The sequence below is a fragment of the Gigantopelta aegis genome, chromosome 8 (assembly GCF_016097555.1).
Source record: "Gigantopelta aegis isolate Gae_Host chromosome 8, Gae_host_genome, whole genome shotgun sequence".
Taxonomy (NCBI): domain Eukaryota; kingdom Metazoa; phylum Mollusca; class Gastropoda; order Neomphalida; family Peltospiridae; genus Gigantopelta; species Gigantopelta aegis.
The window spans coordinates 62,979,184-62,997,235 of NC_054706.1; the positions used below are offsets into that span (position 1 = coordinate 62,979,184).

Here is an 18,052-nt window from a genome sequence, read left to right on the forward strand (position 1 = left end):
CGTGTTTATGCTTTGTAATATAACAAAGTGCATCATTTTTTATATTGGTACAATGTTGGGTTTGGCTATTGCTTTACTGTTGTTGGGGGTTGTTTTTGTTTTTTGGGGGGGTCATAAATGTATTTTTATTTTCATATTTATTTTATTAGTAGCCTAATAACTGTAGCATTTATAATATCTCTATCTAGTAGTGCCACGTATATAGGACAGTCACTCCCGAAAAAATCCTTTACTGGCTATGTCATCCCTCTTGCATTGCCATAAAGAAGACTGCCACTCCAAGACTAGTTTACTGAAGCATGCGCAGGTCTACCTTTAGTCTCCTTATACTGCATTATTTCTGAGACAATGCAAGTCAAGGTGCAAAGATTGGCTGTTCTAGCACTGTGTCTTCACCCCTGTATTATAATTGAGATTTATTCTGTATAATTTAATGGTAATTTGTAAAAAAATATATACCGTATGTATATTTATACTGGATTTCTTTTTCAAAAAATGTTATTTGAGTTGGTATGGGTTTAAATTTGTTTTCATATCAATTTTTTACTTTATTTATTATAAAGTTGCATGCCAATTTGCCCGCTTCCTTTTGACGCAAACGGACTACATACAGTGTGCACATGATTACTATTCAACAAAGAACATTCAAGTTTTGATTTTGGCTGTGCAGTTAAATTTCAATATTATAATTGGAGGGCTAGTTGAATTTGAGAAGGGCCAGTAAGATTTTTCTTTAACTGGCCCTGCTGGCGACCATGGTTTTCATGTTAATTTTCAACCCTGGCTATAATAGTAAAAACAATATTCCTTAGTGTTTAAAAACTGGGGTATGTTCCTTTAAATATATTTGTGGTGTTATTATACATTTTTATTACATACCTATTCAGTCTTACTGTAGTGATAAGGACATTTTGAAATGACAAATAGTTGGGGCAGAAATGACTGGGGGTGAACTAACATGGGGCAAAATGTCTGGTAATCCAAAAAAGGTTGCATTTTATGAACCCAGATAATTTTTTTATAGTGGGTGTCTGCTTAATAGGCTTGAGTAGCTTTGACTGTACAATATGCATTAAAAAAAAAGGAATTCTTTGGGATCATCCATACATGTCAAATGAATGCTTTTCACAATCCGACAATAAAACTACATGTACATATGAAAAATATTTGGATAATATATATTTTGTTAATGGACATGTTTTTTAAAATTTCACATGGCAGTGTTAAAGGCATACTGTCACGAATTTAAGGACCTTATTTCTCTAAAAATGGATAATAAATAAAAATTACATTAATTGTTGGAAACCAAATCTAGCTATTGCATCACGTTAACTGAACCATGATGGAATGAAATCCATGTCAACCCTCTGAGTAATTTTAGTTTTTGAATTATCGACCATTGCCATAATTCAATTATTTTTACAACATACCATTAATTAATGGAGTATGGTGGTTATGAAGATGGTTGAATAAAGTACATTTAGGGACAAATCAAATTATTTTTGTTCAGGTAATACTTTGTTAGACCATTAAATAGGTCAGTGGTCTGTGACAATATATGCCTTTAACGCTCCAATATCAGGAACACTTTTAACATCAAAGCATCCTATTTTGTTTACCCCACTCAACCCACCCAGGCTCATGTGTAGGGGGAGAGTTTCGGGATCTAAACCCCTCCCTGCTGAAGCTAATTTTCTTCTTTTTAAAAAATATATTTTACATGAAAGCGTGACTCAACCCCCGTATTAAAGTTGGTTGCCACTGTCTAGACCCCCACTGCTAAAATTCCTGCACACACACACCTGCCATCTAACCTCGTAAATTGTCATTCTTTGATTTTTATTGCTTTTTAAGAAACGTTTCACCATATTACTCTTATATTTAGTTATACCTTGTATTACAAACCTATTCCAAACAGTGTCTTTATTTAACATCTGTGTGATTTGTAATTTCGATAAGATTTTAAAAACTTATTTATTGTATTGTTTTAGGAGTCCATGTGTTTCCAACAAGTTTGTGCTGAGCAAAGAAGACGAACTACAAAAGCGTCCAAGATTTTCAAGTGTCGTAAAACAGTCATAATAGTGGTGGAGACAAGCTTAGTTGTTAAACATTTTACTTTATTTACTCAACAGTCTGCAAATCATTTACTATAATTATACCAAATTTTGCATTATATAGAACATTTCATTTTATTGTTAATAAACCAACTATGGTACATGTTGTAACTAGGGTAATGTTTCTGTATTGTTAAACTGCTACAAATAATTCCATGTAACTTAAGTCATATTTGTGGTAGTATGGGTAGGGGATCTACAATTCATAAACCTAAAAGGAGTATTTCCCTACATGTGAAGGATTTTTTGTTGTTGTATCTCTGGAAGAAAACAAAAGTTTATGATCTATTCCAAATACTTAAATATTAAAAATATATGCACTTCAGTTTTTAAAAAATATATTTGTTAAAAAATCCAATTTCTTTGTTAACATCAATTCATAGATGTACATTAACATATCTACTTAAGGTGACGCCACACGATACGCGTGTCTTGTATGAGAATAACTGATGCATAGCAAACCATTGAAGTCTTAATGTTTATCTTGTCGATTGGATATTCTCGTATGACTCAATTGTATCGTATGTGGTGTCGCCTTTAATTACATTCCTTCCATACATGTAGTTGTATTATATCAAATATTAGCTGGGTACATATTCATGTGCATTTAATTGTTTAAAAGAAAATTTTGATGTTGTATTTGACTGTGATACGTTTTGAACCAGGTTTACATTGTAATATATGTTGTGTATTTATTGTGATATATTTTCAATTTGTTTCTTCTCGATGGGTTTTTTTGGGGTGGGGTTTTTTTTTGGGGTGGCGGGGGGCATTTTTTTTTTTTTTCTTAATTGTTGAGTTGTTTTTAGGTTGGGGGGGGAGGGTGGTGGTAATCTTTATAAATGTTGTCTTCTTCATACCATTTTTCTTTTCTTAGAAATACTATACCTTTTGTATTTTTATAACATACATACATCTGGAAATTAATGTAGTACCACCTAGTTTTGACCATGTGGTTTATACTTGTACTTCGCAAGTAAATTGTGATTATATCATGGACACAGACACTGGAATTAATGTTCTGTGTATTCAGAGGATATTTAAAAAGACTGACAGTAAATGACACTGTCGTTACATTAGTATTTATTGAATTTCAGAGAAAAAGACGGAAACCTTAAATATGCATGAAAATGTATGGTAATACTTCGAAAATAAATTTTGATCATGTCATGGATATAAGACACTGGAATTAATGTTCTGTGTATTCAGAGGATATTGAAAAAGACTGACAGTAAATGACACTGTCGTTACATTAGTATTTATTGAATTTCAGAGAAAAAGACGGAAACCTTAAATATGCATGAAAATGTATGGTAATACTTCGTAAATAAATTTTGATCATGTCATGGATATAAAACACTGAAATTAATGTTCTGTGTATTCAGAGGATATTGAAAAAAGACTGACAGTAAATAACACTGTTGTTACATCAGTATTTAATGAATTTTAGAGAAAATACAGAAACCTTAAATACATGTATGCATGAAAATGTAGGGTAATTAACTATGGAGATGAAATGTCACTGTTTCTCACAACCAGTAGATAGGGAATGTATAAAAACTCTCAATATCTGGTTTAAACCAGATCGCCACTGACAACTACTTCTAAGCATCTTTTGGGATGCAACACAATTCAGGTGGTACTTTATTAATTTCCTGGTGTTTATTTTCAAGTTGTAACATTTTTGTCTTGTCGTCTTTTACCATTACCCTAATGGTGGGCAGTTAAATTTTCTTCTTTATTAAAATTTTGGCCTTTACTTATCAATTTATATCCCGGTAAATTATTTTTCACATATTCATGACAGTACATCAAACAACTGTTAACGGTTGCAAAAATATATTACAGATTTAGTCAATGTATAAACACATTTATTTCAAGTTTAAGGGGTGCGACATTGCCCAGTGGTAAAGCGCTCGCTTGATGCACGGTCTGTCTGGGAACGATCCTCATCGGGGGGCCCATTGGGCTATTTTTCATTCCAGCCAGTGCACCACAACTGGTATATCAAAGGCTGTGATATGTGCTATCCTGTCTGTGGGATGGTGCATATAAAAGATCCCTTGCTACAAACGGGAAAAATGTAGCGGGTTTCCTCTGTAAGAATACATGTATATGTCAGAATGACCAAATGTTTGACATACAATAGTCTATGATTAATAAATCAATGTGCTCTAGTGGTGTCGTTAAACATTTTTTTTTTTTTACTTTTAACTTTTTGAGTTCTTAATAAATTAAAGTGATATTCAGGTTATTCACCTTTCTTTGGTATGTGTGGACCTGTTTTTAATATTGTGTTTAGGCTCATGTAGACTGCATGTGGCGCATGCTTGCGGTCCGGCTAAAAAACAGTTAAAATATTTTCAATGAGAGCGTCAAGACTGGATGTGTGCGTACGTGCATCTGTAAAATGCATGCAGTGGGCCGTAATGAAATAATCATATATGGTTTATATGCCCAAAACGCAAGCATTAGATGAACAGTCGGATGGCATGCATGCATCATATCCAGCCTTTACGGGCCTTTAATTGTTGCAAAAAATATCATAGGGGAAAATAAAAATTGTTATTTTATTGATTGCAACAATGGTGATGATATCTTTTTCATCCTTAATTGGGGTTTTTTTTTTTTTTTTGGGGGGGGGGGGGGGGGGGTTGTAGCTCTACATTAATAGAGTTTGTCTTCAGAATCTAAAAAAAAGTTTGTGTTGTTTAACGACACCTCTAGAGCACATTGATTAAATTAATCATTGGCTGTTGGATGTAAAAAATTTGGTAATTCTTACAGTCTTAGAGTGGAAACCTGTTACATTTTTGCTAATGCAGCAAGGGATCTTTTATATCCATTTCGCCACAGCCTTTGTCCAGTTGTGGTGCACTGTTTGGAATAAGAAAACCCCCAATCAGTTGAATGGATCTACTGAGGTTCGTTCGATCCTGCAACTCAAGCACCTCAAGCAGGCACTCAACCGACTGAGTGATAACAGTCTGAAGACAAAACGTTCACATCAATGCTAACGCTGAAGACTCGATCGCTTTTGTTTCAATGTCTTGTTTTACTTGCCTTCAAAAGGAAGGTGCCAGGATTTAAAGGCATATTGTCACAGTCTACTGACCTATTTAATGGTCTAACAAAGTATTACCCGAATATTTTTTATTTGATTTTCCCTAAATGTACTTTATTCAACCATTTTCATAACCACCATACTCCATTTATTAATGATATTTTGTAAAAATAATTTAATTATGGCAATAGGCCATAATTCAAAAACTAAAATTGCCGAAAGGGTTGACATGGATTTCACTCCATCATGGTTCAGTTAAGGTGATGCGATAGCTAGAATTGGTTTCCAACAATTAATGTAATTTTTATTTATTATCCGTTTTTAGAGAAATAAGGTCCTTAAATCCGTGACAGTATGCCTTTAAGTGCTAGATCAACCAAAAGAACACCACTAATTTCATGCACAGATATACATGTACCTCAAGTTGAGGGTCATCTGATGTGATTGCATCAATAGATTTAAGTACAATATTAAATATACCGGCCTCAGTGGTATAGGGATTAAGCCATTGGACTTGAGGCTGGTAGGTGTTGAGTTCGCATCCCAGTACCAGCTCCCATTCGGAGCAAGTAAAACAACTCTGTACGGCCACTACACCAACTTCTTTCTCACTATCTACTAACAACTAACCTGGACAGACAGATAGGTGTGTGTGTGTGTCCAGGACAGTGTGCTTGAGCATTAATTGGATATACATGTAAGCACAAAAATAAGTATAATTGAATATTGAATAAAAGTTTAAGCCAGTTTCATCTTAATTTCATTACTAAATATGGATGTATCTATTAGGTATATACATGTAGTGTTGATTATGATTTATGTGACCCCTTGTTACAGTTTTCTGTTTATTTGATTTATAGTTACATTTTATAAAACATAGATATAACTATTAGTTTTTATTGCAGATAATACTAATTGATACTCTCATATGAAAATATATATATAACACCACTGACGTCATCCTGTTCTATATGTTTATTATCTCATCCGTCCATATTGCGACGTTTTGAGGGGTTTCCCAATATTCGTGTATACCATGGTAGTTACAATTACACAGCAATACCTTGTGCAGAACTTCATATTTATTAATAAAACATTTCTCTTTCAAGCGTGGGTTGATTTTTGTTTTTCTGCGTTTTGTTTCGTTGTGTGTGTTTTTTTTCTGTTGGGTTTGTTTGTTGGGTTGGGGTTTTGTTTTGGGGTAGGGGGTTGTTCTTTTATTGGGGGGGGGGGGGGTAGAGTGAAATTGGATCATTGCGTGTACAAACGTTTTTGAAGTATGACGCAGTCGCGCGGATTTAATTATTGTTTCTGCCTACACAAATTGGAGACTGGGGATGCTTTAGGCATTTATAGATTCCATTTCTTAACGCACAAGGAACAACTAAATATTTAAATATAGATGTTTGTGTTGTGTGTGAGAGTGGATGTGTGTGCGTGCGTGCGTGTGGGGGGGGGGGGGGGTGGGGGGTGGATGTGTATATACTTATTGGTTATGTAAACTAATTACAAAGACGTGAGGTAAAGAAAGTAGTGCTTTATGTCACATCGATATATTTTTCAGTGAATGGCTATTCTGTTCATTAACCATCTGTGTTTGAGTCTAAATCCATAGGGAGATTCTACCAACGCAAGCATCTGATGCCAAGACTAACAGTTTTGTCCTGGGGCTTCACAGGGATATTCCTGGTTGGGTGTGGGTGTGAACAAATAATCAAGATGTTTATGGTGGAATGTATCTAATTATCGTTAATGAAAACACTGGCTAACTCAGAAGATGAGAGGACAATTTGTATTTGTTCGTCTTCTGTGTACTAGTATTGTACGGACAGCCAAAGGGAAATTTCGTAAATTAAAGCACTTGATGTCAACACTATTACATTTAATTACGAAAATACCATTCTTGTCCTGAAAACTCCAAGACATTTCTCCCAGTAGGCAAACATGGTGTGATGCTAAATTATCGACGCTTGAAACCGTGTTCATTGCCTGTAGGCAAAAGTACTAACCTCAAAGTACTATGCGATCATTTATTTGTGTAAGCAGTAATTATAGTAACAAACTGAGAAAAAAAAAAGAGGTAATAAACGGGTTTTATTCCCTTGAAGGTGGTAATAATATGATGTCAATGAGTACGAATTTCAAAGAAAACACTCGCTCCGGAAAAACATATAATTGATTTTTTTTTTTTTTTAAAGAACAAAACGTCTTAAAAGCATTTTTAAACCAGACTACTGTCATATAATATAACAACATAACTTTATATGACAGTAGCCTGATCAAATGTATTTATATTTTTAAAAATAAGATCGTGCAGATCAATACTGTATTAAATTTATAATTGTATTGTATAATTCTATCATACATTTTACTTTTTTAATGTATTCCTGGGCCCGTGCTTATAAAACTTAAAGTCTAGACTTTAACGTAATGTTATTTGAATGGCGTTGCCATGACGTTAAAGTCTGGACTTTAAGGTTTATAAGCACGGGCCCAGTTGAGTAGATTATCATCACAAGAGTACGAGACAGGGGACAGGGGGCAGGGGGCAGGGGACAGGAGACAGGGGACAGGGGGCAGGGGGCAGGGGACAGTGATGCTAATATCAATAAATGTTGTTGTGCAGATTCGGGCATATTCATTTAATTTGGCAAAAGCCAGCCTGCTCCCTTCCCCCCACCCCCCCCCCCCACCCCTTACAAAACTGGAAGCCCATACGCCTATGATTATTATCAATTTTCTTAGAACACCCCCCCCCCCCCCCCCACCTCAAGAAACACAACAACAAACAAACAAAAAAGCCTTCCTTTTGAAGGGAAGTAAAAGAAGCCATCAAAACAAAAGCGATCGAGTCTTGAAGCGTTAGCATCGACGTGAACGTTTCGTCTTCAGACTGTTATCACGCTCTGATGGAATGAACCTTGAAAAGTCATGAATGGCACTAAAAATTACTGGTCTTGTCGACACTCCACATAAAACTAATCGGTTTCGTCTTGCTTCCCTTAAAAAATAGCGTTTTTAACATTATCAATCTGGTTGTCTAAGGCTAAGCACGAGTATTCAATATTCATTATTTGCATTCTTATGTGTAATTGATAATAAAGGTCTGTTGCCTGGGCCGATATCTAAACTATTTTGGTTGTTAGGTGAGAGAGAGAGAGAGAGAGAGAGAGAGAGAGAGAGAGGAGAGAGAGAGAGAGAGAGAGAGAGAGAGAGAGAGGAGGAGAGAGAGAGGGGGGAGGGGGGGGGGGGTGGAGGGGGAGGGTGGAGAGAGTTAAAATAAAATGAAACAAAACAAATGTCTCTGTCCTATTTCCACCTCGTGTCTTGAACACAAATAATAAAAACAACAACTTAAGGAAAACACAGTGCACAGAACAGTGACGGAAATCATTGTTCAGAGAGGGGGAGAAGGGGCAGAGGAGAGACAGGGGAGAGAAAAAAAGCGAGAGAGAGAGAGAGAGAGAGAGAGAGAGAGAGAGAGAGAGAGAGAGAGTCCGTGAAAGACAGAAAGAAGGCGGGGGTGGGGAGGAATTTTGGTTAAAAAGTCTACGATGTGGATTCTGCTTGGCTGACAATAAAGTCAAATTACTTATAATTATATTCATTATAAATAGAGATAACATGTTTAAATTTCCCGACGTTTGATGTCCAAGCGCGGATCCAAAGGGAGGTCACGTGGGCTGCTGCCTCTTATTTTTGATTTCATTAAACTTAACAAATAATTGAGCAAATAATAGGAACCCATTAATATTATGCTAATATATTTGTTTGCTCTGTATTTCACAACAAACCATAGACACTTGCTGATGTAAACAAAAAACATGAAATAACAGCTCGCTTATCCATTTTAAAATGGAGAATACATTTTCTTGGATTACGTATAACGAGTATGGAGCCAAACACTATCTAAGAGTGGTGTTGAACAATAAGAACATTAATGTTGATGGTCTGTTCTAAACAATAAGAATATTAATGTTGATGGTCTGTTCTAAACAATAAGAACATTAATGTTGGTGGTCTGTTCTAAACAATAAGAACATTAATGTTGGTGGTCTGTTCTAAACAATAAGAACATTAATGTTGGTGGTCTGTTCTAAACAATAAGAACATTAATGTTGGTGGTCTGTTCTAAACAATAAGAATATTAATGTTGATGGTCTGTTCTAAACAATAAGAACATTAATGTTGGTGGTCTGTTCTAAACAATAAGAACATTAAATGTTGGTGGTCTGTTCTAAACAATAAGAACATTAATGTTGGTGGTCTGTTCTAAACAATAAGAACATTAATGTTGGTGGTCTGTTCTAAACAATAAGAACATTAATGTTGATGGTCTGTTCTAAACGGTAAAACACCGACACTGTAACTTTAAGATATATTCACTTAAAGCGAACATTTCAAAGTTGCATAACCACCAAAACATTAATTTTTCAAGAGAACTGTCAAGATTAACTTGCTGAATATGTTTTATACTTATATTTTGTTCTTACATCATCAATCCCGTCATTGACGAACTATGAATTGTTACTGAACACAGTCCTGCTCCACCTTTAGTTTCAGTCAGACACAGATCGAGGGGGGGGGGGGGGGGGGGGGGGGGGGGGGGGGGGGGGGAGAGGGTTACGCAGTGGCATTTCGATATTTTCCGTTAAGTTACGAAAATGGCCGAAAATGTTACCATAAAAACTTTCCTTTGACGTGACGCCAACAGTGCTAAATGATTTGATGTCCAAGCGATACTACGTACATTCGTCTGAATATAGAATCGCTGTTTCACATTTACAAGAATATTTATTTAAAGTTTGTATAAATGTAAAATACCTGTGCATGGATCTAACACTACCTAATGACGACGGCTAACTACTGTGCTGTTTTGTTGCAATGTTTTGTTCAACTCGTGATTATATCTCTAAAGGTAAGTGTGTGTGTTTCTTTGTTTGATTGGTTGTTTGTTTATCAGGACACTTGAAGATGGAGGTGGTGTTGCGGAGGCATTGGCTTAGCTAGGTGAAAAATTATCCCCTTTATATACACCAACGAGATCAGTCTAAGTAGGTCGAGGTCGGGTCAGTAAGATGAGGCTGGGTCACCGGCCTTGTGGTTAATTAGGTAAAGGTTACGCAAAAGTAGGTCATGGTTCTCATCAGGCCTTGTTACTATTGGTACTATAGTCTGTAAGCGCCCTTTTTAAGCGTTGCAACCCATGCCTACAAAAATATTTTATCCGCCCTTGCCTGTTGTGACAATATAAAACAATTGGAATATTGCTACCATCCATTCCCCATCTGACAGCATCTCAGCGTTGTTGTGACTCCTGCCCGAGGCCATAATGGATCTACCACTATTGATGCCCATGATATTGGTAGAATAGTTTTTATACTGACGTTGTTCATAAACCAATTTAGCAAGCTTCTTCGCGAACTTGCAGCTGTGGACTCGAAGAACAGCAGTGCCCAACCTATCAAGGTTTGAGACAATCTGAATGGCCTATTTAAACAACAGTACAAACCAAACTCTATAGTGACAGGAGAACTGGAAAAGACAGCTCATTTCATTCTATAGACTACTGATGCAGCTTGTGAAAGAAAAAAAAGAGAGAAAAAAATGGAATACAAAATAACTGGCGCTCCCAGGCTTTTATATTGGGGGGTACCGCATTAGGGGGAGGTTACCACATTTTCTGTGAGTCATATCATGGCGCGACAACAAAATATATATACTATTCAAAAGAATTTAAGGGTCAAAAATTTATAACCAAATAAGTTTCAGAGTGTATTAGATTGATGATGTAAACTACACCAAAAATTTAATTTATTGTTCCATATTTACAAAAAAACACAATCGATCCTGGCGATACCTTGTTGTCTGAGAAAGTCCGTTACCACCCTGGCGCGGTGGGGTCTGGCATTGTCATCGTGCAGAACTGCCCCGCCGCCAATCTGCTGAAGGCCTGGGAGAACCAACGGCCGGATAATCTCATTCAGATAGCGGATTCCATTCAGATTGCCATCCACCACATAGAGGGGGGTCCTGTGGTGGATAGAGATGCCGCCCCACACCATGACGCTGCCAAAACCGAACCGGTGACGTTGTCTAACGTTAACGTCAGCGAAGCGCTCCCCAGGACATCTGTAGACACGAACCCGACCGTCGTTGAACTGGAGACTAAACCTGGACTCATCAGTGAACATCACTCGACCCCACTGAACACGTTGCCACCGCAGATGAAGCGTGCACCAGTGATGTCTGGCCGTTCTGTGACGTGGTAGGAGTGGTGGTCGAACAGCCTGGCGACGGCAGCGTAGATTATTGGCTCTCAGACGATTGCGTATGGTTTGATCAGACACTCGAGTTCCAGTCGCAGTCCGCAGGTTGTCACGTAATCGGCGTGCAGTGGTTGTGCGTTGACGTAGAGCCATATTGGTGATGTAGCGGTCCTCTCTATTTGTAGTGCTTCAGGGTCTTCCCGAACGTGGACGATTTCTAACAGAATTCGTTGCTTGGTACCGTTGCCACAGTCGGCCAACGACACTCTGACTGAAACCAAGTCTCAGAGCAACATTTCTTTGCGTATTGCCATCCTGAAGCCAAGCAATAGCCCTTCCTCGATCTTCGATAGTCAGTTGACGTCGTACCATTGTGTGCACCGTACACGAACGCAAGCTCCAATTATACAGAAATTCAGCATTGGGAACATGGAATACACATGCAAAGCGTGCAAATGAAGCGCTTTGTGAAAAAGCAAGTTATGGGCACTTAGCAGACCTTTCGCTTTCGCCCTAATTTACGTGCAAATGTAAGCATGTTTTCGCCATTAGAACTAGTCGACAGTGTCAACGACAGTGGATTTTAATTCATTTATGGGTTGCTTAGACCCACTTTCGTCAAAATGGAACAATACCATGCGTGACATTATGGTCTAGCTAATATAATTGACATTCAGAAAATAATGTCGAAAATATCGTCTGACCCTTAAATTCTTTTGAGTAGTTATATATATCAAATGGTGTGTAAAAAAAGAGGTGTGATGTGTATGTGTGTGTGGGGGGGGGGGGGGGGGCATTGCCCCATGCGCCCTCACCGAACCCTGGCTACGTCAGTGTACGAAATACATACAGTATGTGAATATGGTAAGCATAGTGAGTTGTATTTTGGCATGAATGAATGAATGAATGTTTAACTACATCCCAGCACGAAAAATACATCGGCTATTGGGTGTCAAGCTATGGTAATGCAAACAAATAAAGCGATGATCAACATCAATATAAAAATTCAAGATTTAAATAAAAACAGTGTAAAGAACTGTGCAAAAATACAAATATCACAGATAGATACTGACTTTTACTCAAAATTTCAATTTGTGCTGTATTGGTCATTCTCAAAGAGAATTTTACACCCCTGCACTACGGTGAGGTTACAGCACGCGCAAGGGAGTTACATTCTAAGCAATCACGCACACTATACGTGGGTGCTTTCGCTTGATACATTTATACGTTTTGAAATAGCTCTTAAGATGAACTGTCACTCGAGTAGTATGGGGCTGTATCTATCTACTTTATTCGGTACGGCGCTCGACTGAGGTAGTTGCGTCCAAGGATCGAACCATCTCAGTGGACCCCTTGTCTGACTGGAATTTGTGTTCGTTCCAATCAGTGCCCCACGACTGGTATATCAAAGGCCGCGGTATGTGCTGTCCTGCCTGTGGGAAAATACATATAATAGATCTCTTGTTGCTAATGGAAAAATATAGCGTGTTTCCTCTGAAGATTACGAGTAAAAATTATCAAATGTTTGACATCCAGTAACTCAATGTGCTATAGTAGTGTCATTAAAAACAGGTTTAATTCTTTTAATGTAGTATTTTCTTGTTATATTATGTTAATCTCTAATCTGTATCAAAATGTCGCGTCATCTATTACTGTTGTATTCATTTCGGCAGTTATGTGATACCATGAACGTAATAGTGTCTTGTTTGATGGATTACTTTTTTTTAACTACATCCATGGGTAGTAATGTGCATAGACATCCGGTCCACTTCCCCGCTTAAAGGCGATCACTTCCGTGTTCGGGGAATCCTTTCTAATTAACATCAGGTGTTAGCGCCATTAACTTGAAGGTGTTAATATTTCTGAAAATGAGAGAACAGCATTTTTTTTATCCAGGTGCTATTTCGTCGCGAATACTCATTCCTTTGGACAATGTTGGCATTGGTCAGATCAGACGCTAATGCGAAATTTACTAACTTAAATTTTTGACAATTTCAGATTTGAAGAACGTTCTCTGGAATCGCCCTACTGAGGAGTGTCGAGATCACTCTTATGTGTATATCTCTCTCTGTCCCTATCTCTGTGTGTGTGTGTGTGTGTGTGTGTGTGTGTGTGTGTGTGTGTGTGTGTGTGTGTATCTCTATGTGTCTTTATTGCTATCTAATCTCTGTCCCTCCCACTCGTTCTAATATAGCTCTATCTAATTCTTTGTATTCAAAGAAAGGTTACGCGCACTTTTTATTCACTCTTGTTACAGTTTGCTTAACTCTGCTATCATTTCGAATGAACAAGTGAACGTCTTGACATCCCAGTAATCGTAAATGAACCTGCCACGGTGTTAGCAAGCAATTACCGAGATTTAAACCGGCACGAATCTTGTCTGGGTCTAAGTTGACTATGTTTAGCTAGACTAACGGCCAAAATATTCATTTGCGAAAAATAATCTTAATGTTCATCTAAATTATGTATTTTTTTGTATTGATTGTGGCTATGCAGAAAGAAAACACTTTCAACGATTTGGCCCATTTTGATGGAATTGATATCATGACTGCTAATGCGACTGTGTTATTTACACGTATAATTACAAATTGGCGGCTCATTAAAATTAAAAATAGACTGGTACCTGTTTGTAAACGAATCCGCTAAAAAATGCAAAAAGTAGAGCTGAAATTCTGATAAAATGCAATTTGTACAGTTAAAGCTGGTTGCCATAAAATCTATAACTGACGCAGATCGACCCAAATTAAAGAAAATTTGTCTGCGTCGGTCGGCGACCAGCTGCATGTTTTATGGAAACCAGGCTTTAGAATCAACGTTAAAAAGTTAAAGTTTTTTTTTGTTTAACATCACTAGAGAACATTGATTTATTCATCATCAGCTACTGGATGTCAAACATTAGATAATTCTGACATATAGTTTTAGAGAGGAAACCCGCTACATTTTCCCATTAGCAGTAAGGGATCTTTTATATGCACCATCCCACAGACAGATCCCGAGGATAGCACAACCACAGCCTTTGATATACCAGTCGTGGCGCTCTGGCTAGGACGAGACACTCCAATGGGCCCAACGGAGATCGATCCTAGACCGACCGCGCATCAAGCGAACGCCTTGGCCAAAGGGCTACGTCCCTAATCACGTTTTCAAGTCGCAGTTTATTAACCCTGATTCGATTTTATGGCACGAACCATATCAGTGTCAGTGAAATTAACTATTTTAATTATTACGGCTTCCTCGAGTAGGTGGGAAATAAAAATACACCACGGTTACAAATCATCAATAATGATGATACACGAAGAACACCTAGGAATGCCGTAAGCCCACATACATATGACACCAGTGTTATTGTGTTCACGGTAATTAATGACATGAAAATAAAATAAAGGAACAGAAGAAAAGAACATGTGTATTACAAAACAGATATTCACGGAGACTCGCAGACAGATTTGTCGGGGTTTTGGGATTTTTTTTTAATGTTAAATATGATTTAATATTATCATCTCCATTAGTTTATAATTTCATTTCTTACACACACGTTGAAACGAACATTATGTGCCATTGTTTGGTACCACACAAAGATCTTCCACGTATACGTGAAACTGTAAGCTCCGCACAAGTAAGTGTTATATTTTTAGTTGGAATACCCGTTCAAATTCTGTATCCTCTTGTCTTCAGATAGGCGAGAGTTCGCGGATGATTTGACTGGTACCGCCGTCGTCTGTCAATTAACATGTATTTACTGTTTGTCGCAAATACCAGTCTTGAACATGACTCTGGCTGGTGATGTTTTTGTTCAGTTCAGTTCAGTTCTGTTCTGTTCTGTTCCGTTCTGCTCTGCTTTGCTTTGCTTTGCTTTGCTCTGCTCTGCTTTGTTTTGTTTTGTTTTGTTTAACTTTATCTTGTTTTGTTTTGTTTAACTTTATCTTGTTTTGTTTTGTTTAACTTTATCTTGTTTTGTTTTGCTTTCTTTTACTTTCTTCTGCTTTGGTTTGCTTTGCTTTTGAGCTTTATATCAAATATAATTACTACTTGTCTGTTATAGATGTCATTTATCGTACAACTAGCTTAATTTTATTCGTTATATGTGTATAAAAACAATTTGTTGAAATATATATTGTATATCTAAAGCCACTAATATTTAGTATCTCATTTGACTGAAAATATTAAATATCCTGTATATAATATTATTATAATGCGTAACCAACATTTGCAAGATTAGCATTTTTGCATTACTTTAGGTTATTTCCACTAGGATAGTAGCAGGAAATATGATAGATAGATATATAAAAAAATTCATGTTACATACTATTTAATACATGTTTCATCTGTTTACATACTTTTTTATCGAGAAATCTACAAAAATAAATCATTATACATCTGTTGTTCATTTCTTGTTGCTCATTAGCGAAAAAGAAAAAAGAAAAATATTAATAGAGTAATACTACTAACTTATTTTTGGTGCCCCCCCCCCCCCCCTCCCCCTCCCCTCCCACTTTAATAATATAACGTTGCAACCTAATGCTGTTATAGGCAAAACACGTACACTGCCTTTTATTACAAAAGTGTCATACGAGGTAATAATTTGAAAATACAGTAACACACTAACTGGTAACAACCACAATGTGCTACCAAGTAAAGTCAAACACACACACGAACTCACATGCACGCACACACACACGCACGCACACACGCACACGCACACACAGGCACGCGCACGCGCGCACACACACATACACACACACATACACACGCACACGCACACACAGGCACGCGCACGCGCGCACACACACATACACACACACATACACACGCACACGCACACACAGGCACGCGCACGCGCGCACACACACATACACACACACATACACACGCACACACACACACGCACACACACACACGCACGCACAATGGGCGGGACGTTGCCCAGTGGTACGGGGCGGGACATAACCCAGCGGTAAATCGCGCTATCGGTCTGGGATCGATTCCCGTCGGTGAACCCATTGGGTTATTTTTCGTTTCAGCCAATACACCACGACTGGCGTATCAAAAGCCGTGGTATGTGCTATCCTGTCTGTGGGATAATGCATATAAAAGATCCATTGCTACTAATGGGAAAATGTAGCGGGTTTCCTCTCTAAGATTATATGTCAAAATTACCAAATATTTGACATCTAATAGCCGATGATTAATAAATCATTATGCTCTAGCGGTGTCGTTAAACAAAATAAACTTTAACATATATACACACAAGCACACACACACAGTGTGTGTGTGTGTGTGTGTGTGTGTGTGTGTGTGTAATGATAATGATATACCGATATAGGCCTATATTGTTTTGAAAATAAATTTAATCGGAACATAGGCTTTCAAAATGTGGATAACATGTTCACAAAACATTCATAATTTTAATAGACATCCGTCACCCTCACCCACCCACACACACAGACACACACACAAACATGATTTTAACTGGATAATTAGGGGATAACCCTACTGTTTTTCGATTTGCGGACGTATATTGGTGGTTTTACTGTCGCAAATTTAGTTTTATTGGCGACGCGGTAAATTTGCGACTGTAAATCGCAAATCGGAAAACACAGTAGGGTTATCCCTATTCTAATTAAATTGTTTGCTGGTTGATTTTAAATAGGAAATTGTCATTTTTAGTAAGAATAAGCATATAAACGTCGCCAGCTGGTGACGTCATTAGGCAGCCCATTAACAGACGATGGGTGGTCGGACAGTTAGCGGCTCGAACATAGATGTATAATTTGACATATTTAATCAGGTCTTGTGATTAGATAACGACTAATAAAGAATGACGTGTTCATTTCTGACATAAAAACGTCTCAGTATTTAACGACTTCTGTACGTAATATGAACGCTACAGAAATTGTCTTTATGACGTCATTACAAAACAACCATGTTCTTTCTTTAACCTATGACGTATTTCTGCCAGAAAATTTGCGACCGGTATATCGGTAATTTTACCACCTGAAATTTTTAGTGGAGATCCAATCAGATTCGTTCTTACAAATGTGTTGAATTAGAATTTAAAATAAATCAAAGAAAACTAAGTTAATAGTTGCGTTTATTTTGTTCTTCAGTATAAGTATAGGAACGTGACCCTCAAGATGATCGGAACTAGGTTGATTTTGTCACTGTTGTGGGGTTACTGCCCACGTCATGTCATCTCGGCTACGTAATCTACATAATAAACAGGGCTATGCATTAGTAGAGGCTTTCTCTTTTTTTCCTGCAAGCGTGGAAAGAATATAAATTTGTTGTAGACGTGTGGGCAAAACGTTTTTCATGACTAAATACCGGCCTCGTTGGTGTCGTGGTTAAACCATCGGACATAAGGCCGGAAGGTAATGGATTCGCAGCCCGGTGTAATATCCCAAACTATACCCCCGCCAAACTATACCCGGGGTATAAACTGGACTAGCCCAGAATATACCCAGGGGTATAAAACAGGCTAGCCCAGAATATACCTCAGTTGCTTTTCTTTTAAAGCGTTTATTATTATTATTTATTTACTTATTTTGTATACAGATTAGTAATAAAAAATTATGGCTAGGGTTAGGGTTAGAGGTATAAAA

At 37.4% G+C, this 18,052-nt stretch overlaps 1 protein-coding gene across 1 annotated transcript in view; it reads left to right on the forward strand.

The window, feature by feature from the left end:
* The window catches only part of LOC121379984 (tetratricopeptide repeat protein 23-like), a 35,413-nt gene extending 31,348 nt beyond the window's left edge, over nt 1-4,065 (forward strand). The window contains exon 12 of the mRNA XM_041508692.1: nt 1,992-4,065. Coding sequence (XP_041364626.1) covers nt 1,992-2,082 — 91 coding nt within the window. The 3' untranslated portion in view covers nt 2,083-4,065. The remainder of the gene's footprint in view (nt 1-1,991) is intronic.
* The last annotated feature ends 13,987 nt before the right edge of the window (nt 4,066-18,052 follow it).